Genomic DNA, 23,826 nt, shown 5'->3' with positions numbered 1-23,826 from the left:
GAAGAGTTTTTAAAGCCAGAGCATGGTTGCAGTCTGGAATGCACTGCCTGAATGGGTTGTGGAGGTGCAGACTCTCAATGTTTAAGTAGTATCTAAATGAGCATATGAATCAACAAGGCATAGGCTACGGACCAAGTACTGAGGTATAGCCTTAATATAGATGGGTAGAGAGTCAGCATGGACATGATGGGTTGAGTTATACAGCACAGAAATGGGCCATTTGGCACAGTTCATCCATGCTGACCAAGTTGCCTTTCTGATTTAGTCCCATTTGCCTGCATTTGGCCCATATCCCTCTAAGCCTTTCCTATCCATGTACCTGTCCAAATGTCTTTTAAATGTTGTAATTGAATCTGCCTCAACCACTTCCTCTGGCAGCTCATTCCATATACTTGCCACCCTCTGGATGGAACCTCCTCAGGTTCCCCTTTAAATCTTTCCCCTCTCACCTTAAACCTATGTCCTCTAGTTTTAGACTCCCCTACCCTGGGAAAAACACTGTGACCATTCACCTTATCTCCACCCCTCATGATTTTATACACCTCTATGAGGTCACCCCTCAGCCTTCTATGCTCCAGGGAGAAAAGTTCTAGCCTATCCAGTCTCTCCTTATGACTCAAGCCCTCCAGTCCCGGCAATATACTAGTAAATCTTTTCTACACCCTTTCCAGCTTAATGATGTTCTTCCTATAGCTGGGCAACCAGAACTGCGCACTGTACTCCAAGTGTAATCTCACCAATGTCTTGTACAGTTGTAACATGACGCTCTAACTCTTATGCTCAGTGCCCTGACTGATGAGGGCAAGCATGCCACATGCCTTCTTCACCACACTGTCTACCTGTGTCGCCACTTTCAGGGCACTGTACACTAGGTCTCTCTGTTCTATAACACTCTCCGGGGCCCTACCATCATGATCATAGAACAGTAGATCATAGGAACAGGCCATTTGGCCCATGATGTCTATGCTGACCATGATGCCAAATGATCCATATCCCTCCATTCCCTTTGTGTTCATGTGTCTGTCCAAATGCTGCTTAAATGCCACTATCTGCTTCCACCACCACCCTTGGCATCATGTTCCAGGCATCTACTGCATTCTGTGCATATGTAAAAAAAAACTTGCTCTGCATAACTCGCTTAAGCTTCCCACCCCCCTCACTTTAAAGCTATTTCCTATTGTATTTAATATTTCTACCTTGGGAAAGAAATGACTATCTGACCTATCGATGCCTCCCATAATTTTATAAACCACTGTTGAGTCGCCCCTCAGCCTCCGAAGCTCCAGAGAAAACAATCTGAGTTTGTCCAACCTGCCCTTACAGCCCGTACTCTCCAATCTGGGCAGCATCCTGGTGAACCACCTTTGCACCCTCTCCAATGCTTCCACATCGTTGCTGTAATGGGGTGACCAGAACTGACACAATATCCAAATAACTTGATAAATGATCCCCTGCGAAGTGCCACATGACTTTGACTCTGTCTAATATAGTGAAACATCTCAAGGCATTTAACAGGGAATCATTTATCAAGTTTGATCCAAAGCAGGTAAAGAGATGCTATCTGAATGCAAAACACTGCAGATGCTGAAAGTTTGAAATAAAACAATGCTAGAAGTGCTCAGTAGGTCTGAAGGAGATCAAAGATTCATTTACACTATTTCTAGAGGAGCAGTGTCCTTACTGCCATCATTGATTGTTAACCCCATATGATGACGTTGCTTGTGCTTCCCTTTGCAGCAGAGAGCCTTTACTGAGGTTTTCCGGGACGATTCTGGCTCACCTGCCAACTACCGAACGTCCGTGCAGCTCACCACACCCATGTTCAAAATGGCCATCCGCTTCCCAATCCCAGACCTTCGGTCTGACCAGGAAAGAGGGCCATGGTTTAAGAAGTCACTTCAGAAGGAGATTTTACACCTAGAATTCAGCGAGATGGAATTTAAGACCGAGTTCTGCGGGAGTTTATCCCACGAGCAGCTCAAACTTGAACTCACTTTTAAGGAACTCCTTGGTGAGCTAAGTGGCTTTCATTGTTGCTTTTATGTTTTATTGCTTTAAAGTAATACAACTTTGTATTATCCTGAGTTATGATAGAGTAATGATGACATTATTGGACTAATCAGCCAGCTAATGGGAGTTCAAATCTGACCATGGTGAATTGGCAGTTTGTCACAATTTCTGGAGTTTGCTGCTTATTTTTAGGTTGCACACACACTCACCACTGCTTTTCTGTGGGAATGGAAAGTCCTTTACTTTCTGAATCTTGTGTGCATCCTTCCCTTGCGGAAGGGTGGGGGAGGGGGGCATTAGCTTGTGCTTTCCCCACCCTATATCTGAGCACTAACTGACGTCCTTTGCTGGGAAGGGCCTTGCTTTATGGAATAGATTGGGTCAGCTGTGATATCTCCAGAAAAAGTCATCATAGGTCTGTTAAACACAGGAGGCCACTGGAATTTGTGAAACCGTATCCCAACAGGACTCAGTGCCTTCAGGAGATGGGAGGCAGACTTTGGTAAGCATGTGGGTTTGGTTATAAGGACACCACCGTGCTGTGGGCAGGATGGGTTACATTCACACTGGGCACTTTATTTATTGGCGTTTACTCTGTTAGGTAAATTTCAGGAAGATCTGGGGACTCCATCGTTCACCTTTTTTAGAGTTTCACACGGTGCTGATGGAGACATGTCCACCTCTGACAGTGGCAAGTTTGATTGGCCAAGGTAGGTATCACTACATTTCCCCATATTACAACTATGACTATTTTTTTTGAAAGTCTCTCATTGGGATAAAAAGTACATTGGAATATACTGATGTTGTGAAAGGTGTAATAATTTTTCCTAATTCCTGATGACATGATGTCTGAATCTTGGTAACCTGGCCTGAATTGAAAAAGTACATAAGAAGTTTCAAGTCTACCATCTTGAATTACCAACTTAGATTTAGCATAACCTGTGTTTTCCCAGGTGTGATTTGGTTTAAGAAGGCAGTCAGTTGTGGAAGGTGTACAAGCTGCATTGTTTAGAGCTTGGGGGAATTAGATGTTTAAACACGTGCACAACATTACAGAGTTCAATTCTGTTCAACTAAACAATATTGTGGGGTCATCTATGGAAATGCTGCTCATCAAAGTTACCTACCATATGGCCCACTTAGTCTTTCCCACCGATTATGTTCCACACCCATTTTCTCCAACCCTGCTTCATTAAACCTTTGGTGTGTAACTTCCATCTAGAAAGATTATTTTTTGATTTTTATTTACCACAATGAAGGAGCTCATTGCTTCATCAGCAATAACTTGCATTTGTGTAGTACCTTTAATGTAGTTAAACATTCCACATCTCTTCACAGGAATGATAATTGGGCAAAAATGACACTCAGCCTTGTAAGATATTAGGACAGGTAACCAAAAGATTGAGCAAAGAAGTAGGTTTTAACGAAGAAAGCAAGACGGATATAGGAAGGGAATTCCAGAATTTGTCTAGAATGTAGAGCTCCCAGCTCTCTGTGACAACTAAGATCCAGAGTGTTGAGATATCAATCCACCTCTATCTGCTCTGATCCTGTCGTGTATCCAAGAGTGTCTTATGTCTTCATGTTATTTCTGTGATGCTCAACTGGTGTTGTGATTATGTTTTCTCTGTATTGATTATGAGGAGGTTTTGTCACTAGGGTTGTGTTAAAGGTGAATCCGACAACCGTGCATTCTATCTTGGAGCGGATAACGAGCGAGGAGGAGGAACCCGGAAGTCACTTACTGGAGGATGAAGAGGGTGGAGGCCACTCACTAAAAGATGTCTGTGATTTGGGAAAGCACGAACCCTCGCCTTTCTCCTCTCGAAGAGTCATGTATGAAAATGAGGAGGTAAAATCAACACTTTTACACATTAAAGGGATTGGTAAAATTTTATCTTTGTATTGTAAGAAAAAACTTAGTTTGTGTTTCATTATGGATATGTTATTATTTTATAAGATAAATCTCAATGAGAGGCACTGTTGGTGCTCATTTCTTTGTTTATCAAGGCAAAGGAGGTTGTGTTTTCTTTTTAATTTCAGTTATCCAAATTGATATTCATTGTTTCCAGGGTAAAAGTCTCTCAATGCAGTCCCATCAAACTTTCTCAGGGCAGGTACGAAGAAAGCACGAAAGGGCTCAGTAGTTTGAAATTCTTTTGATTTCCCACATCTACCTGCATGTAGCCTTTCTAACCAAGTTGGCATTTAGGTGTTGACTTAGCATCTCATCTGAAGAGCTATGGTTGTACATAACGTCACAGTAGCCTGTAGAATTTTTAATTGTGGTGTGGTAAATTTATTTGTTGTGCACAGAAGTTATGGCATCAACACTGATACCCAAGTACTTGTAAAGCATGAAAACAGGCAAAACTCTTAGCGGTTAGCATAACGCTATTACAGCGCCAGCGACCCAGGTTCAATTCCGGCCACTGTCTGTAAGGAGTTTGTACGTTCTCCCTGTGACTGTGTGGGTGTCCTCTGGGTGCTCCGGTTTCCTCCCATATAACAAAGATGTACAGGTTAGGAAGTTGTGGGCATGCTGTGTTGGTGCCGGAAGCGTGGTGACACTCGCGGGCTGCCCCCAGAACATTCAACGCAAAGATGCATTTCACTGTGTGTTTTGACGTACATGTGACTAATAAAGAAATCTTATCTTGTCTTATCTTGCTTAAGGCAGCTATCATCTGTACCTTGAAAGCTGGTACAGATCCCTGGTGTCGTGATGCTGTATGATTTACTTGATCTCTGTGCTGTCTGCAGATGGTGATGCCAGGGGATCAGCTCGAAATGGGTCAGTTCCAGGATAAAACCATAAGCACCTCCCACTACGTACTGGAACTTATGTTACCAAATGTCAACCTCGCACTGCCAAACAAGGCATTCTACGAGAAGGTGTACAACAGGCAAGTCTAAAGTCCTTCCTGCTATAAGTGCAACAAAGCTAGATTGCAATTCAGTTTTTTTCCCCATTACTTGCTGTTAGTATGGAGGTACAACTTCTTTGTTGAATTTGCAAGTATTCTCAAAGTGAGATCACAGGCAAGGCCAATGCTGATTGACCATTCCTAATGCCATTAGGTACATGTTTGGCCATGTGCAAACATAATTCCCTGAGGCTTCCTTCTCCAATTGTTTGAATAGTTGGGTATTTACAATATTCTAACAGCTTCATGTTTACCTTTACTAATATCAGCTTTTTAATTCCTCATTTTTAAAACTAAATTCACAGAATTTTCACATTCTACTGTTTTATTTATCCAGACCTCAGGGTTACTGGTTCAGGTATGTAGGTATGACACTATACTTTCACAGCCTTGTTAATGATGAAGACAGGCTCTTGAAAAAGTTTCCATTTTATGTTTTGCTTATTTTATAATAAATTATATTTAAGTGCTTTAAGTGTAAGGTTTTATAAGCAATTGTTGCTGTTTGCAGTGTTACATCACATTTCCTTTTTTAATTCCTGTTAGAAAATGGAGACACAGGAGACTGCAGTCACTGGAATCTGAAGCAAAATACAAACTGCTGAAGGAACTCAGCAGGTCAGGCAGCATCTGTGGAGGGAAATGGGCAGTCAATATTTTGGGTCTCAAGCCGAAACATTGACTGTCCATTTCCCTCCACAGATACTGCCTGACCCACTGAGTTCCTCCAGTAGTTTGTTCTTTCCTCTTAGAAAATCTTGGCTTCAGGTCTCATTCAAAGAACTTCAGCACCTAGCCTTTGGATGAGACATTAAACTAGTACTAACTGCATGTTCAAATGGGTGTTAAAGATCTCATGGAACAAGGTGTTCTTATGATATCCAAGTCAACATTCCTCTCTCATCAACCAACACAACCAAAAAGCATTTCATATTCTTTTATGTGGGATCATATTTTGCAAATTAGCTTCTGTGCCATCACTTATTACTGTTGAAGTACAATTGCTATTAAGGAAATATTGAAGCTAATTCCACTGTCTTTGGCTATGCACATATTAGGAGGCTGAGATAAGGAATTTTATCAATACAAGTATACCTTTCTCTGTTTAATAATTGTTTGCATGTGGTTCATTCCTCTTACTACAGAATAAATAATGATTTATTGTTGTGGGAGCCCGCTGCACCATCTCCCGTTGAGACGGTTGAAAATATTACCTATGGAGTTGGATTGTCTGTGGCCAGCCAGCTGATCAATGCATTCAGCAAAGAAAGTCTCACTCAGCTCAAGTCTGCCCTCCTCCAGGATGGTACAGTATCGTATTGATCTTCTGTCTTTTGTGATTGAACCTGTTTAACTACCAACTAGCTTTAGGTTTGAAGTGTGAGGGGTGAACAGCTGAGTGCTTAATAAATACATTGAGTGTTTCCTGTTACCTCACCGCCATCCCCTTCCCCCACGAAGTGCAGCAGAGAGAGATAGTGTTGTCTTCTGTTTCCCAATACCGCACATTGAATATAATTAGATAATGTACTGTTATATGATCATGAAGTCGTACAGCATGGAAAAGGCTCTTCGGCCCAACTGGTCCATGTCGACCAAGATTCCCATCTAAGCTAGTCCCATTTGGCCCATATCCCTCTAAACCTTTCCTATCCATGTACTTGTCCAAGTACCTTTTAAATATTGTTAATGTACCTGCCTCAACCACTTCCTCTGACAGCTCATTCCACATATGCACCACGCTCTGTATGGAAAAAGTTGGCCCTCAGGTTCCTATTAAATCCTGATGAACTTAATGCATTCTATGTGCGTTTTGAACAAAAGGGAAGTGGATTGTCACCATCCACCCTGACAGCCACCAACGCAGCTGAACCTGCGATCACAGTGGAGGACATAAGATCAATCTTCCGGAGAATAAACACGAAGAGAGCACCCGGCCCAGATGGTGTCCCGGGCCGCGTGCTCAGATCTTGTGCTGATCAGCTGGCAGAAGTATTTGCGGACATATTCAACCTCTCCCTGCTTCAATCTCAGGTTCCCTCCTGTTTTAAGAAGACCACTATAATTCCGGTACCAAAGAAAAGCAAGATAACATGCCTCAATGACTACCGACCAGTGGCTCTGACATCCACCATCATGAAGTGCTTTGAGAGGTTGGTCATGGCACGCATCAACTCCAGCCTACCAGACAAACTGGACCCATTGCAATTCGCCTATCGGTGAAACAGGTCTACAGCAGATGCCATCTCCCTGGCCCTACACTCAGCTCTGGAGCATCTGGACAGTAAAGACACATATGTTAGACTATTGTTTATTGACTACAGCTCTGCCTTCAATACAATAATTCCAAGCAAGCTTGTCACCAAACTCCGAGACCTAGGACTCAACACCTCCTTCTGTAACTGGATCCTTGACTTGCTAACAAACAGACCGCAATCAGTGAGGATAGGCAGCAATACCTCCAGCACGATTATTCTCAACACTGGTGCCCCACAAGGCTGCGTCCTCAGCCCTCTACTCTACTCCTTATACACTCGTGACCGTCCGGCCAGATTCTGCTCTATCTACAAGTTTGCAGATGATACCACCGTTGTTGGCCGTATTTCAAACAGTGATGAGTCAGAGTACAGGAAGGAGATAGAGAGCTTAGTGGAATGGTGTCATGACAACAACCTTTCCCTCAATGTCAACAAAACAAAAGAGATGGTCATTGACTTCAGGAAAGGGGGCGGTGTACATGCACCTGTCTACATCAATGGTGCTGAGGTCAAGAGGGTTGAGAGCTTCAAGTTCCTGGCAGTGAACATCACCAACAGCCTGTCCTGGTCAAATCACATAGATGCCACAGCCAAGAAAGCTCACCAGCGCCTCTACTTCCTCAGGAGGCTAAAGAAATTTGGTTTGTCCCCTTTGACTCTCACCAGCTTTAACTGATGCACCATAGAAAGCATCCTATCTGGATGCATCACGGCTTGGTACGGCAACTGCTCTGTCCACGACCACAAGAAGCTGCAGAGAGTTGTGGACACAGCCCAGCGCATCATGGACACCAGCCTCCCCTCCTTGGACTCTGTCTTTACCCCTCGTTGTCTTGGTGTAGCAGCCAGCATAATCAAAGACCCCACCCACCCGGGACATTCTCTCTTCTCTCCTCTTCCATCGGGTAGAAGATACAGGTGCCTGAGGGCACATACCACCAGACTTAAGGACAGCTTCTACCCCACTCTGATAAGGCTATTGAACAGTTCCCTTATACGATGAGATGGACTATGACCTCACGTCACTTGTTGTGATCATGCACCTTATTGCACTGCACTTTCTCTGTAGCTGTGACACTTTACTCTGTACTGTTACTGTTTTTACCTGTACTACATCAACGCACTTTGTACTAACTCAATGTAACTGCACTGTGTAATGAATTGACCTGTACGATCAGTTTGTAAGACAAGCTTTTCACTGTACCTCGGTACAAGTGACAATAATAAAACAATACCAATACCAAATCAGTCGCCTCTCACCTTAAACCTATGCCCCTAGTTCTTGATTCCCCAGCCCTGGGAAAAAGACTGTGCATTGACCTTATCTATGCCCCTTGTGGTTTTATACTCTTCTGTAAGATCAGCCCTCATTCTCCTACGCTCCAGTGAGTAAAGTCCCAACCTGCTCAACCTCTCTCCATAACTCAGTCCTTTGAGTCCTGGCCACAACCTCGTTAATCTCTTCTGCACTCTTTCCAACTTAATCGCATCTTTCCTATAGCAGGAAAACTGAACATAATACTGCACATGCAGTCTCACCAATGTCTTGTACAACTGCAACATATCATCCCAACTGTTATACTCGGTGGCCTGACTGATGAAGGCCAGTGTGCAAAAACCCGCCTTCACCACCCTGTCTACTTGTGATGTCACTTTCAGGGAACCATGTCCTAAGTCCCTCTGTTTGACAGCACTCCCTAGGGCTCAACTGTTCACTGTGAATTCCTACCCTCATTTATCTTCCCAAACTGCAACATTTCACACTTATCTGAATTAAACTCCATTTGCCATTCCTCAGCCCAGAACCCAGCTGATCAAGATCCCTCTGTAAATCCTGATAACCATCTTCAATGGTCACGGATTGGTTGTAGGAATTGGTTCAGGGATTGGTTCCCTTAGAGAAATGAATTCGGAAGGAGAGGCTTATATTTATGTGTTACTTTTTGCTCCCCTCCAGTACATACCAAAGCACTTTAAAACTGAGATGAGGAGGACTCTCTTCAGCTAGTGGGTAGTGAACCTGTGGAACTTGTTGCCACAGAGGACTGTGGAGGATAAGTCATCAGGTATTTAAGGCAGAGAGAGGTTCTTGCCTGGTAAGGAGTTTAAGAGTTACAGGGAGAAGGCAGGAAAATGGGGTTAAAAAAAATCAGCCATGTTTGAATGGCGGAGCAGACTCGATGGGCCCATTGCCCTAATTCTGCTCCTGTATCTTATGGTCTTTGTGGTCAATGAAGTACTTTTTTGAAGAGTAATTAACGTCAGTCAATATGCAAAAGAAAGCTTGCACAAATTGCAATGTAATAATGACCAGGCAATTTGTTTTGAGCATAAAGTACCCAAGACACCAGGAAGACTCCCCAGCTCTTCCAAGAGAGCTGCCAGGGCCTCAGTTTAGCATTGCATTCGAAAGTCTGGCGAAGTGGAGGTTTAACTAGCTGTATAAAATATTAAGAGGAAGAGTGGACAGCCAGCGCCTCTTTCCCAGGGCACCAATGCTCAATACAAGAGGGCATGGCTTTAAAGTAATGGGTGGAAAGTTCAAGGGAGATATCAGAGGGAGGTTTTTTACCCAGAGAGTGGTTGGGCATGGAATGCGCTGCCTGGGTCGGTGGTGGAGGCAGGTACATTGGTCAAATTCAAGATATTGCTAGATAAGCATATGGAGGAATTTAAAATAGAGGGCTATGTGGGAAGAAGGGATTAGATAGTCTTAGGCGAGGTTTAAAGGTTGGCACAACATTGTGGGCCGAAGGGCCTGTATTGTGCTGTACTGTTCTATGATCTATGATTACACGTCATGAGATATCCTGACAGAGAAGAAACATTTTCCAATGACTGAAGTGTTGGTAACCAGAAGGGATAGATTTAAGAAAATCTTCAGGAATATTAGAGGAGACCAGAGAAGCTTAATAGTGCAATGAGTTATCATCTGGATTGTGTGCTCTGGAAGCCGATTGAATAACAACTGGCACCTCAAGGACCGATTTGCAAGGCTAAAGGAAAAGAGCAGGGGGTTGGGAACAATTGGAATTTTTCTTTCAAAGGCTGCAGGCCACCTTCTAAGCTGTAAAGATTTTTCACAGCTGGCAATGTGCTAAGCGAGCAAGAAAGGAATAACTGTGGGTAATGCCACAAGAAATACAACGGTGGGCTATGGTGAGAAACTGCCAACCAGTTAATACTTAGGTCTCTACCCAATGCATCATTCTTCTTGGTCTTTCACCTGCTGTTTGAGTGCTGTGCACTTTGGCTTTCTACCAGTTACAAGGAGAGCCACAATGTTTATCTGGGTGAGTGCTCATGTAACTGCCAGACATGATCCCTTCCCTGTGTTTCTGCAGATGACGAGAGCGGATCCGATGAAGAGTCTCTGCAGGTTCAGTCCACCACTGATCCGGTGCACAGGTCACGGCGCAAAAAGAAAGTTGAACAGCTGAGCAAGAATTGTCAAAGCCTCCTATCAATCCTCCTCAATGTGTCTCATGGATTGGTGACAGTACATACGGATACCAAGGTGAGCTGATTTTGGAGCACTCTGAGTTTACAGGTATGTCTGCATCAATATGAGGCACTGCAGCATCTGTCAAGGATCCCCACCATGCGGGTCATGCCATCTTCTCACTGCAGGAAGTACAGAAGCCTAAAGTTCCACACCACCTGTTTCAGGAACAGTGACTTTCCTACAACCATCCGGTTCTTGAAATGGCCTGCACAACCCTAACCCTAACCCTACCTCAGCAATGGAACACCACTGACCACCTCTTGCACTGCCACAGAATTGTCTGATTGTGGGTTTTTTGCACTAACGTCTTGCACAGTCATTTTTTTCCTTCACTTTCTTATATATGTATGATTTATATATAGCTTATATTCTGTGTTGTTGTCTGTACCTATGTGCCTGTGATGCTGCTGCAAGCAAGCTTTTCATTGTACCTGTACCTCAGCGTACTTGTGCACATGTCAATAATCTTAACTTGACTTGCTATATGCCTGTGGGGTAAATTGAGTGAAAATGATACGTTCTGGGTACAGCAAAGGAGTTGATGTGTTACTGAACTGGAATGTTCGAAACCAAGTTCAAATACCACATTTAGTAGTTAAAGAATTTAAGTTCAGATTTAACTGAAATTGAGAAATAAATAGTTAGCCTTATGAATTATCATAAAGTTGTTGGATTCCTGTAAAACCACTTGGTTAATCTCCTTTAGTGAAGGAAGTTTGTCTTTTCTACCCAGTCTATGTCTATATGTGACACTGACCCCATACCAAATCTTGGCTACACTCAAGTGCTAAGCAAGCACTCAAATGCATCATAAAGTCACTATCAACAGTTCAAGAGGGTGACTTGCCACCATGCTGAATTGAATCTGTACCTGTTGTTCTCTTGCAGAGTGAAGATGGAACACTGTTAGCTGGAAAACATGGTGAATTCTGGTTGGAGATTGAAAATGGAAGCTTGTTCACAGTGGGGAAGTATCAGGGCTGTGATGACCAACATTATTTCTGTCTCCAGGCCAACAAAGTTTTCCTTTGCCACCAAGGTACAGATGGAATTCAGCTGTAAATTTGTTGAACAATTATATTTTTAACACACTCCTGCTAAGGTTAACTGTTTTGACCATTTTTCTGGATTCATAAACTCTCTTCCCATGAGCCTGTTTAGAATATGTTCCTCCAGCAGGATTTCTGTAGCTCTACATACAGGAGCATTTATTCCCAATATAATTTACATCCAAAGTTGCTGACCCTCATTAGTTAGGAGGTGTCTTCCTCTCCCAAGAGTTCTGAATCGCACTGGGGTACAGGTTTCCTTCTCTCCCCTGGGTGCTGACCCTCTGGGATACAGGTCTCCTTCTCTTGCCTCCCAGTGCTAACTCTAACTGAGAAGCACAGTGGTGCAGCTAATAGAGCCGCTGCCTCACAGCTCCAGAGACCTGGGTTCAAACCTCACCACTGCTACTGATTGTGTGGAGTTTGCATATTCTCCCTGTGACCGTATGGGCCTCCTCTGGGTGCTCCAGTTTCCTCCCGCATCCCAAGGATGTGTGGGTTGGTAGATTAGTTGACTAATGTAAATTGCCTCTTGTGTGGAGGTGAGTGGTAGAATCTGGGGGGAGTTGATGCAAACGTGGGAGAATAAAAAGAAAATGGGATTAGTGTAAATGGATGCTTGATGGCCTGCTTGGACTCACTGGGCTGAAGTTCATGTTTCCTTGCTGTATGACTCTGACCCTCCACAAGGCCAATAATGCAGCACCAGGGATCAAATTTGAGTCCTGTGGTGTTGATGCTTCAGCACCACTGGTGGTGCATGTAGCAATGCAGCCAAAATGTTGCCAAATCCTATGGTGCTGCTCAAGGAAGAGCAGGGAGCAGTCAACCAATACCACCTTAAAGCAGACCAACTGCTTATCTAGTTGTTGTGTGTTGGACACTTGTAACACAGAATGACTGCTAATCAGTTCACTGCAGAAATGTTTTTTCATCTTCTAATATGGTAAACATTCCTTTGATGGGAACTTGCAAACAAAAGGAACAGTTTCCCTAATTACTTTATAACCATTACGACACAAGCCCAGCTCTGTTTTTCTCAGGCATTTCCCTCTGCTCTTCTTCAGGCATGGTGGAGGATGTGTGTGCCCCTGGTGATGTGAAGCTCCCTAGCAAGGCTTGGCCTGTATGGCTCGAACCCACCATCTATCAGTCTGAGGAGGGTGTATGGATCAAGCAGGCTGCTACTTCAGTGGGAAGTGGTACAGAGAGTCCAAACATGTTGTCCGTCGCGGTAAAAGTTCACCACAACAAGAACGAGAGCAACATGAAGGTAACTATCACCAAAACCTCTGTCTTGTGTGTTCCTTTTCATTTTGAAGACATCTTGTTGATCCTTTGATGTTCTAGTGTCTTGTTAGGTGGTCTCAAGCCTTGGGGATCTCATCAGCACTTTTTCAACTGGAGGTCCCAATCCTTGCACATTGAGTTGATTGCTTCATAAGGCACATTTTACCAGGGAAGAAGTGTGAATTCTGCAATGGACAGACAGTAACTCTCCTTGTGAGGCATTTTCTCAAGTTTCGTTCAACATGCCATCAGCTCCCTAGAACTTGAACTTAATGGAATTTACTCCTGAAAATTCTCTGCCTCTGTCTCCTCTCCTTTGAAACTATATAGAATATCCCACATCAAACCAAGCTTTTGATCACCTTCCCCAATACATCTGTGTAGCTCATTGATTATGTCTATTTTGATACTTTCCTTTGAAGCACGTGGGATATTTAATCCATTTAAACTGTTCAGTGTGTTGTTGAAAAAGCACAAGTTAGCTATTTAAGTGGGCAGTTTTCTGTAACTGTTGATCATTTCCCCTCATTGTTTCAGGAGATCCTCGTGGCTATTGGTCTGCGTGGAGCCACTCTTCAGCACCGCAATGTGCTACCAGGGCGAAGCTGGCATGAGCAGGTAAGCTGCTTGTCAATCACCAGTGGCTAGAAGGTATAAGAATATAACAGACAAGACCAGTCGGCTCTCAAGCCTGCTCCACCATTCGATACCCAGTCTTGGCATCAATACCACTCTCCCACTCCCCATATTCTTTGACTCACTTGCAGTTCAAGTATCTATTCATCTCTATCTTGAATGGTTTTGTGTTCTTTCTTCCAAAGTAGATTATCTAACATTTTCCTGCATTATATTCCACCTGCCAACTTGTTCATTCACTTAGCCTGTCTATATCCCTTTGCAGATTCTATGTAGATCTGCCTGATTATAAGATAAGTATCTTTATTAGTCACATGTACATCGAAACACACAGTGAAATACATCTTTTGTGTAGAGTGTTCTGGGGACAGCCCACAAGTGTCGCCACGCTTCCGGCGCCAACATAGCACGCCCACAACTTCCTAACCTGTACATCTTTTGGAATGTGGGAGGAAACTGGAGCACCCAGAGGAAACCCACGCCATCACAGGGAAAACATACAAACTCCTTACAGACAGCAGCAGGAATTGAACCTGGTTGCTGGCGCTGAGTATCAGTGTTTACATTCTAGATGTACTGCTCAGAAAGATAGAGCCAGATGTGTAGGGATTTAAACACAGTTTCCAATGGTTTAGACAGACAGCTATTCCTTATAACATATGCAGGGACTGCTGTTTCTGAAAAGGACACAGCTGCTACTATTGCCCATGATGTATATCAGCACTGATAATTTGTATTACATTGGCTTAGGTTGAAGTTGAACACAGGCTGTTACTTCCTATAATACTCTGGGGATATTTCACATTGCATAAATGTATATCGTTATTGAACACAACATGATCACAGCTCCAGGACAGGAATACATTTTGTCAGAACTTGAAACCCCAGACACTGTTTATTGTATTTCTAGTTTTTACTTTAAGTAGTTGCAGTTCTTTTAGAAGGCTTCTATTATTTTCCCCTAGTTTTTCAAAGCTCACAGGCAAGCAAGAGTAGTCTTCTGTCAGGCTTCTGCAATGTGGCTCAGAGTGGTCAGTCAAGGACAGAAGGAACAGTTTAGGTTTAACTTACTATCCAATACTCTCTCAATTAAACCTGGCTGCTACACTGCACTTCCCCAGAAGGGTGAACTGGAAGGGAGTCTGAAATTGTAATAAGCTTCTCTTCCTGATGCTTTGGTCCTCGGTACCTCAGTCATTGGGGAACTCCTGCCTCCTGAACATTATTGATTCAGATGTCTGCAGTTTGCTTTATTATAAATCTAAGTAGGGGGTTCACAGCCACCTTCTGTAAGAATAAAAATTTAGCATTGTTCTATGATATTAGTGTCTTGGCTGTGCTAAACTTGACTTGTATTCAAAGCTTGCTGCTGACTGGCATTAATTGCTCGGTATCTCTGCAGATCCTGGATTTCCTGAATATTGCTGAGGAGCCTGTTTTGGGCTACGCTCGTCCAGCAAATGCAACCACATTCCACCTACACCTCTGGAGCTGTGCCCTTGACTACAGGTAAATAGCACCTCAGCAGATTTCTCCCCATTTGTTTTATTATATAACTGTATTTGTTTTGTTGTGCATGGTCATCCATGTGATGTATGGCATGGTTAAACGCAGTGCGGAACCTCTGCATTGTCCCATTTAACACTCCCAGGGCAGGGACAACACAGGTTAGATGCAGATTTTGTTTTTTCTGTCCAATTTCCTTTTGAATAATTCAATTCCATCAATGTTGACTAAACCTGTTTCCAGATCCTGACACTTGTCCATATTCAGTTTAAAAGTTTGCCCAGAGTGAAGATCAATTGATTGAGCAGTTCCTCTGGTAAAACTACCTAAGCAAGATCTTTGTCCTGTTCCTTATTCCAGCGAAGTGCAATGTTTGAAGTTTGTAACAGGGCACCACTGAGATTAAAGGGTTGGCTGAGAAGGTAGAGGTATATGCCAAGCATGGTTTTGTAAGTCTGTTGGAGGCAGAAGAGAAGGTGTACAGTTTAAAGTTGTGGGAAATGAGTTGGAGTAGAGGATGCTGATGAACCCTTTTACATGTGCTTATGTTTGTATTCTAGGCCGCTGTATTTACCAGTTCGAGCAGTAGTGACTGTTGAAACCTTCACGATATCCAGTAACATTGTCCTGGACAAGTACTGCTCGACACTCAGGTACCGACTAAGCCCCTTTCAATGAGATTGTCTACTTGTGTGTTTCCACCAACTAACTGCTGTAATAATCAATCTCCTTTATCTTACAGAATTATTATTGACGATGCTGCATTGTACTTGTCTGAGAAGTGTCAGAATGCGCTGGTGAATTTAAAGAAAGGTGAGATCTATCATTGTATTCAGTAAATGAGTGAATGTCCCCAGGGTCAGGGCCTAGGGGTTGGGGTGCCGGAGATCAGGATTCCCCCGGGTCAGGGGTCGGATTTCCCCAGGGTCTGGACCCAGGGGTTGGGGCACCAGAGATCGGGTCCCCCCCAACTCCCTCCCCCCCCCCCCCCCCAGGGTTGGGTTCCCCCAGGGTCATGGTACCGGAGATCGAGATCCCCCAGGGGTCAAGCTCCCCCATGGGTCAGAATACTCAAGATAAAATCTTATAAGATTTGCAACAAGAAAGAGGCCTTTCGGCCCATTTTGTCCTTTCTGTTTGAGAAAGAGCATTGCTGCCTAATCCAAACCTCCAGCGCAAGTCTGTTATCCTATAGGTCACTACTCTTCAAGTGCACTTTAAATGTGATGAGGGGTTGGGCCTCTACCACCTGCTCAGGCAGTGAGGAGTTCCGGAAGGCGTTTCCTCAGCTCACTCTAATCCTACTTGTATATTTGTTCTTTGGGACCTGTGTGCCACTGGCAGGGCCAGGATTTCTTACCCATCCCAGAACTAATCTACAGAAAGTGGTGGGGAGGCACCATCTTTGACCACTGCAGTCCTTCTAGAGAAGAAACTCCTGTAGTGCTGTTGAGGATGCAGCTCAAGCTTTTTGACCCAGTGACAGCAAAGGAAAGGCAATATAGTTCCAGGTCAGAGTGGTGTGTGACCTAGAGGGAAATCTGCAGGTGTTGGTGTTTCCCTGCTCCTGTCCTTAGTGGTAAAAGTCACAGGTTTGGAGGTGCTGTTGGAATAGCTGGGCAAGTGCTCTGTGTCAGTGGTGGAAGGAATGAATATTTAAGATTTTCCAGTCAAGTTGGCTGGATGGGTGTTGTTGAGCTGCTTGAGTATTGTTGGACAATCATTCATGCAGGTAAGTGGAGATGTGGACATGTGCTCTAGATGATGGACATGCTCTGCAGTGTCAGGATGTGAGTTACACATCATAGAACACCCAACATCTTTGGGAGAAGAGGGAATGCATATCCCAAGGAGAAGCAGTACTGTCAGGAAGGAGGAGATCCACATCTCATTAAGAAACTGAGGAAAGGAGGGGAAGCATACTGTCAGGAGAGGGAAAGGTGAAGGGTACCCCTGTGGCTGTTCCTCTCAATAACAAGTGTATCATTTTGGATACTGTTGGGGGAGCCAGCCTACCAGAGGAAAGCCACAGCGGCCAGGTCTCTAGCACTGAGTCTGGCTCTGTGGCTGAGAAGGAAAGGGGTGGGGGGGAAAAGAGGAGGGCAGTAGTGATAGGGGATTCATTGGTCAGGGGAGCAGATAGAAGGTTCTGCGGACAAGAATGAGACTCCCAGATGGTATGTTGCCTCCCAGGTGTCAGGGTCAGAGACGTCTCAGATCGAGTCCACAGCATTCTTAAGGGGGAGGGGGAGCAGTCAGAAGTCGTGGTCCACATTGGTACCAATGACATAGGCAGGAAGGGTGACAAGATCCTGCAAAGTGAGTTCAAGGAGTTAGGTGCTAAGTTAATAGACAGGACCTCCAAGGTGATGATCTCAGGGTTGCCACGTGCTAGTGAGGCAAGAAATAGGAAGATAGTGCAGTTTAACACGTGGCTAAGGAGATGGTGTAGCAGGGAGGGCTTCAGATTTTTGGATCATCGGGCTCTCTTCCAGAGCAGGTGGGACCTCTACAAATGGGATAGTTTACACCTGAACTGGAGGGGAACCAATATCCTTGCGGGAGGGTTTGCCATGCCAGTGCTGCTTGGATGGGTGGGGGGGTGGGGGGATTGACAGGGGCTGTTGGGGTTTAAACCGGGATGGCAGGGGTGTGGGAACCAGAGTGTCAGAGCAGCAAGTGGAGAGGCTGTGGGGAAAGTAGATGTAAAACCTTCAAGTAAAGACAAATCAACTGGTTGATGAGTGTGGTGGGACTAATGTTCTGAGATGTGCCTATTTCGATGCAGGGAGTATTGTAGGTGTGGCAGGTGAACTTAGAGCACGGATCAGCATGTGGTATGATGTTGTAGCAATTAGTGAGACTTGGTTGCAGGAGGGGCAGGACTGGCAGCTCAATGTTCTGGGTTCCGATATTTCAGACATGATAGAGAGGGAGGTGGTGGGGGTGGGGGGGGGAAGGGGGCATTACTCATCATGGAAAATGTCACGGCAGTGCTCAGAGAGGACATAATGGAGGGCTCATCTACGGAGGCAATATGGGTGGAACTGAGGAATAAGAAAGGGATGACCACGTTCATGAGACTATATTATAGACCTCCCAATAGTCAGCGGGATTTAGAGGAACAAATTTTTAGAGTGATAGCAGATAGTTGTAAGAAAAGTAAGGCTGTGATAGTTGGTGATTTTCCATATATTGACTGGGACTCCCATACTGTAAAGGGATTATAAGATATCTTTATTAGTCACATGTGCATCAAAACACACAATGAAATGCATCTTTTTGCATAGAGTGTTATGGGGGCAGCCCACAAGTGTCGCCACCCTTCTGGCGTCAACATAGCATGCCCACAACTCCTAACCGGTACGTCTTTGGAATGTGGGAGGAAACCGGAGCACCTGGAGGAAACCCACGCAGACACGGGGAGAACGTACAAAACCCTTATAAACAGCGGCCAGAATTGAACCCGGGTTGCTGGCGCTATAATAGTGTCACGCTAACCACTATGCTACTGTGCCTGCCCAGATGGGATAGATGTGTTCAGGAAAGTTTCCTTAATCAATTAGAGAGAGCACGATACTGGATCTCCTCTTGGGGAATGAGACAAGGCAGGTGACAGGTGTGTGTGTAGGGGGGAACACTTTGGATCCAGTGGTCATAATTCCATTTAGTTTCCAGATAATTATGGAGAAGGATAGGACTGGTCCTCAGGTTGAGCTTCTAAATTGGGGTAAGGCCAATTTTGATGGCATCAGAAGGGATCTGGCAACCATGGATGGGGATAGGCTGTTTTCTGGCAAAGAGATGGTAAGTGGGAGGCTTTTAAAAGTGAAATATTGAGAGTACAGAAACTGTTCCTGTTAGAATAGAAGGCAAAGATACTGAGGCCCTGGTAAAGAAAAAGGAGGTGCATATCTGGTTTAGGCAGTTAGGATCAAATGAGGCTCTTGAGGAGTATAAGAAATGCAAGAGAACACGAGAGAAATCAGGAGGGCAAAAAGAGGACATGAGGATTCTCTGGCAGACAAGGCGAAAGAGAATCCCAAGGGTTTCTATAGCTATCTTAAGAGCAAAAATGTAGCAAGGGACAAAATTGGTCCTCTTGAAGATCAGTGTGGTCATCTATGCATGGAGCCGAGAGAGATGGGGGAGATCTTGAATGAATTGTTTGCATCCATATTTACTGTGGAGACAGACACAGAGACTATAATACTGACTCAAAAGAGTAGTGAGGTCATGGAGTGTATCCAGATTACAGAAGAGGAGGTGCTGGCTATCTTGAGGCAAATTGAAGTGGATAAACCCCCAGGGCTTGACAAGGTGTCCCCTCGGACCTTGTGGGAAGTTAGTGCAGAAATTGCAGGGGCCCTGGCAGAGATATTTAAAAAGGCCTTAGCCACAGGTGAGGTGCTGCAGGATAGCTAATGTTGTTCCATTGTTCAAAAAAGGCTCTAAGAATAAGCCAGGAAATTATAGGCCAGTGAGCCTAATGTCAGCGTGGGTAAATTATTGGAAGGCATTCTAAGGGACAGGATGTATAAGTATTTGGGTAGGCAGGGCCTGATTAGGGATAGTCAACATGGCTTTAGGTGTGGTAGATCATGTCCAACCAATCTTATAGAGTTTTTCGAGGAAGTTACCAAGAAGGTTGATGAGGGAAAGGATGATCTTGACCAGCTAGGCAAATGGGCTGAAAAATGGCTGATGGAATTTAATGCAGACAAGTGTGAGGTGTTGCACTTTAGGAAGACAAACCAGAGAAGTAAGTACACAGTGAATGGTAGGGCTCTGAGGTATGCGATAGCACAGAGGGACCTGGGAGTACAAGTCCATAGTTCTTTGAAAGTGGCATCACAGGCAGATAGGATCGTAAATAGAGCTTTTGGCACATTGGCCTTCATAAATCAGGGCATTGAGTACAGGAGTTGGAATGTTATGTTGAAGTTGTACAAAATGTTGGTGAGGCCGAATTTGGAGTATTGTGTGCAGTTCTGGTCACCTACCTACAGGAAAGCTATCAATAAGCTTGAAAGAGTGCAGAGAAAATGTACAAGGATGTTGCCGGGAGTTGAGGACCTGAGTTATAGGGAAAGGTTGAATAGGTTAGGACTTTATTCCCTGGAGTGCAGGAGAATGAGGGGAGATCTTATGGAGGTATACAAAATTATGAGGGGTATAGATAGGGTGAATGTATGTAGGCTTTTTCCCCTCAGGTTGGGAGAGACTAGAATGAGAGGACATAGGTTTAGGGTGAAAGGTGAAATACTTAAGGGGAATCTGAGGGGGAACTACTTCACTCAGAGGGTGGTGCGAGTGTGGAACGAGCTGCCAGCGGAAGTGGTAGGTGTGTAACATTTAAGAGAGGTTTGGATAGGTACATGGATGAGGAGGGATTTGGAGGGATATAGTCCAGGTGCAGGTAGTTGGGACTAAGCAGAAGATCAGGTTGGCATAGATTAGATGGGCCAAAGGGCCTGTTTCTGTACTGAGGTACTCTGACATACTTGATGAAATCAACTGGTTTAAGATGGTTTTCCACTAAACAGGGATTTGTGGATGTGTAGGTGGCTCTGTGTAGTCAACAGCATCATACTGAACAAAAGGAGGTTATTTGGCAAATTTGTGCCCATGCCAGCAAAGATGGACTTTACATTAATCCACTTGCTATTTCCCTTGTATTAACTGTTTATTGCAGATTATGTGCGAGTCCTGGACATGGGGTTGCTGGAATTCCGCATAACTGCATCAAAGCCAACAGTGGAGGGAGAGCGGGTGAGAGACTGTTTATCCATGTGAACCTTGCCATGTTACGTATAGATCAGGTCGTTCCACTAAACTTTGCTTCTCTATCCAGTTACAGCCTCGGTTTGAGCTGCGCTGTTCCAGCGACGTCATCCATGTCCGAACATGTTCTGACTCTTGCGCTGCCCTCATGAACCTTATCCAGTATGTGGCAAGCTATGGAGACCTGCATCCACCCTGTAAATTCCAAGGAACTCCTGGAGCAGCAGTGCACAGGAGCCGGGTAATGAACAAAACATTTGCAGCATGAAGACTGAGTTTATTCCTGGGTTGTGGGCAATGCTGGAATTGGTCAGGCTTGGTAGTGGACCTCCCACCTGTGGCTGACTATATTAATATCATTCACTAACGTGTGGTAGTCATGAATATTTCAGCATTGAAAATATACCTGACCATTCTCACTTCTCCCAGTTTTTGCCATTGACTTCCCTGCCCAACATTGTCTCAGCCCTATAGTCTGGAATTTCCTCCAATGAGACACTCCATGAAGCCCATTTTCTCGAATAACCTTGCGTAGTGTATCTTGAAACATTGAAAAGACACCATAGGAATATTACACACTATTAGATTTTAGATATTTAGATATTTATTTATTAGTCACAGGTACATCAAAACACACAGTGAAATACGTCTTTTTGCGTTACTGAGAATGTGCTGGGGCAGCCCGCAAGTGTCACCACTCTTCCGGCACCAACATAGCATGCCCACACTCCTAACCCGTACGTCTTTGGAATGTGGGTGGAAACCACGCAGACGGGGAGAACGCACAACCTCCTTGCAGACAGTGGCAGGAACTGAACCCGGGTCGCTGGCGCTGTAATAGTGTTACGCTAACCGCTATTAAGACCACGTTTTACATAGAACAAACGCACAGAAACAAGTCATTCAGCCAACTGGTTTGCTAGAGCTCCTCCCATCCCACTCCATGTCATCAAATCCTTTCTCTAATCCTTCTTGCGTTTCTCCAATTTCCTCCTAACGTATTTGCATTATTCTCGTCAGCCAGTGAGTGAAGATCAAAAAAACAGACGCTGGAAAATCTAAAATAAAAACAGAAAATGCTGGAAATACTCAACAGGTCAGGCTGCATTTGTGGGAAGAGAAACACTGTTCTGATGGAGGGTCTTTGACCTGAAACATTAGCCATTTCTTTTTTTCATGTCATATAAGACACTGATAATAAACCTGATTCTGATTCTAACCTGCTGAGTATTTCCAGCATTTTCTGTTTTTATTCTTATCAGCCATACCTTGATAGAGAATTAACAGCCATATTTCCTATTCCTGCAAGTTCCACACTGGGTTAATCACATTGCCCCTAATTTTGGAGTCCCTGTGATGTGATAGAATCTTTCTGACATCTACCCTATTGAACCTTGCATAATTTTGAAGATCTATAATAACCACCACACACCACCCCACCCCCCCCACCCCACTTATCCCTTCCTAGGAAAGATATCACAACCTGTTCTATTGCAGACAAAAATCAATGCCAGTTAAAGGGTCACAAATTCTCCAGGATTAGGTGAATGCTGATCAGCCAAATCATTTCATCATTGGTAATTGATAAACAGTTGATATAGATGAAATTACTTCCAATTCTGTTCTGTTCCAAAGAGTAAGTCAGGGAAGGCTGAGGGAAGTAGGGTGTGGTGATCAGTAATTTAAGGTGACCACAATAGATTGCCCATTGGATAAGGCACTGGGTTGGAGGAGGGTGAAGAGATGTGGACAGTGTGGGGCTTGTGTTGTGGGCTCACTTAGCAGCATACAGGCCTGTGAAAACTCTTATCCTGCGTTTAGGATGTGTATCCCAGGATGACTATCAAGAGGGAAGAGAGAAAGAAAATAGACCAAATAGTAGCTGCATGTATGAGCTGGCTTCGAGATATTGTGCCTTGCTAACTCTCACTCTACAGTCTCAGGACACTGGGAACAGGAATTACTGGACCAACAAACAAAGAAGGTGCAAATAAGTAAAAAAAAAACTTAGACAGCACCTCCCAAACCCACAACATGTACTACCAAGGAGGGCACGAGGTGCATGGGAATGCCACCTTGCTCCCGTTTCCCTCCACATTGCACTCCTGACTTGTAAATATGTTGTGAGTCTTTCATCATCACTTGGTCTAAATCCTTGAACCCTCCTTAACAGTAGTGTGGAAGCACCTTCACCTGAAGGACTGCAGTAGTCACCCGGATTTTCAGCATCACCTCCTTAAGAACAATTAAGAATGGGTGATAAATGCTGGCACCCAGATCCCAAGAATGAATTAAATAAAAGCTGCATCAGTAAGTCTACAGGTGGCATGAGGAGAGGAAACCCTTCACTTTGGAAATCTTTGGTCTGAAGTTGCCTGATACTTCTGCAACACTCACCACACCTCTTGTCAATTTGTTGAACATTGCTAGTCTTTTTCCTGATGGAATGGTTATAATTGTCTTTTTTCCCAGGCTGGATCTGGTGACAGCACTCCCTGCAGAACATCAGGCCTTCCTGAGGCTGAGCAGAAGATCCTGCGGGATCTAATGATCGATGCAATGGAGGAGATGGATGTCCTACCATCATCGCCGCCTCCCCCTCCTGCTGTGCAGCAGTCAAATGGTGAGAGAACAAAGTCGGGAAGTCAGATGATAAGCTGGGAGCATTGGAAAATCTGAAGTGTTAAAGGAACAAAAAGATTGATAAAATAAATGTCAGGAGGACAACTCATCTGGGAAAGAATACAATACCATTAGAAAGAGAAACTGTTTGGCCCATCCTGCGAGCTTTGCTGAACAGTTAGATCATGACTGAGTGTGCTGCTTCTGGTCTTGTTCCATAATCTTATGATAAACTATTA

At 44.3% G+C, this 23,826-nt stretch overlaps 1 protein-coding gene across 1 annotated transcript in view; it reads left to right on the top strand.

Moving 5' to 3' along the window:
- The window catches only part of LOC127568717 (autophagy-related protein 2 homolog B-like), a 95,145-nt gene that overhangs the window by 48,204 nt on the left and 23,115 nt on the right, over nt 1-23,826 (top strand). Inside the window, 15 exon segments of the mRNA XM_052012789.1 lie at nt 1,738-2,011; nt 2,612-2,720; nt 3,670-3,862; nt 4,774-4,916; nt 6,083-6,243; nt 10,540-10,712; nt 11,589-11,739; nt 12,817-13,022; nt 13,577-13,657; nt 15,078-15,184; nt 15,742-15,834; nt 15,924-15,994; nt 20,877-20,953; nt 21,036-21,206; nt 23,438-23,588. Coding sequence (XP_051868749.1) covers nt 1,738-2,011; nt 2,612-2,720; nt 3,670-3,862; nt 4,774-4,916; nt 6,083-6,243; nt 10,540-10,712; nt 11,589-11,739; nt 12,817-13,022; nt 13,577-13,657; nt 15,078-15,184; nt 15,742-15,834; nt 15,924-15,994; nt 20,877-20,953; nt 21,036-21,206; nt 23,438-23,588 — 2,161 coding nt within the window.

Source organism: Pristis pectinata, chromosome 1 (genome assembly GCF_009764475.1).
Source record: "Pristis pectinata isolate sPriPec2 chromosome 1, sPriPec2.1.pri, whole genome shotgun sequence".
NCBI lineage: Eukaryota > Metazoa > Chordata > Chondrichthyes > Rhinopristiformes > Pristidae > Pristis > Pristis pectinata.
The sequence above is the reverse complement of the archived record's forward strand: the minus strand, read 5'-3'. Positions and strand labels throughout refer to the sequence as shown.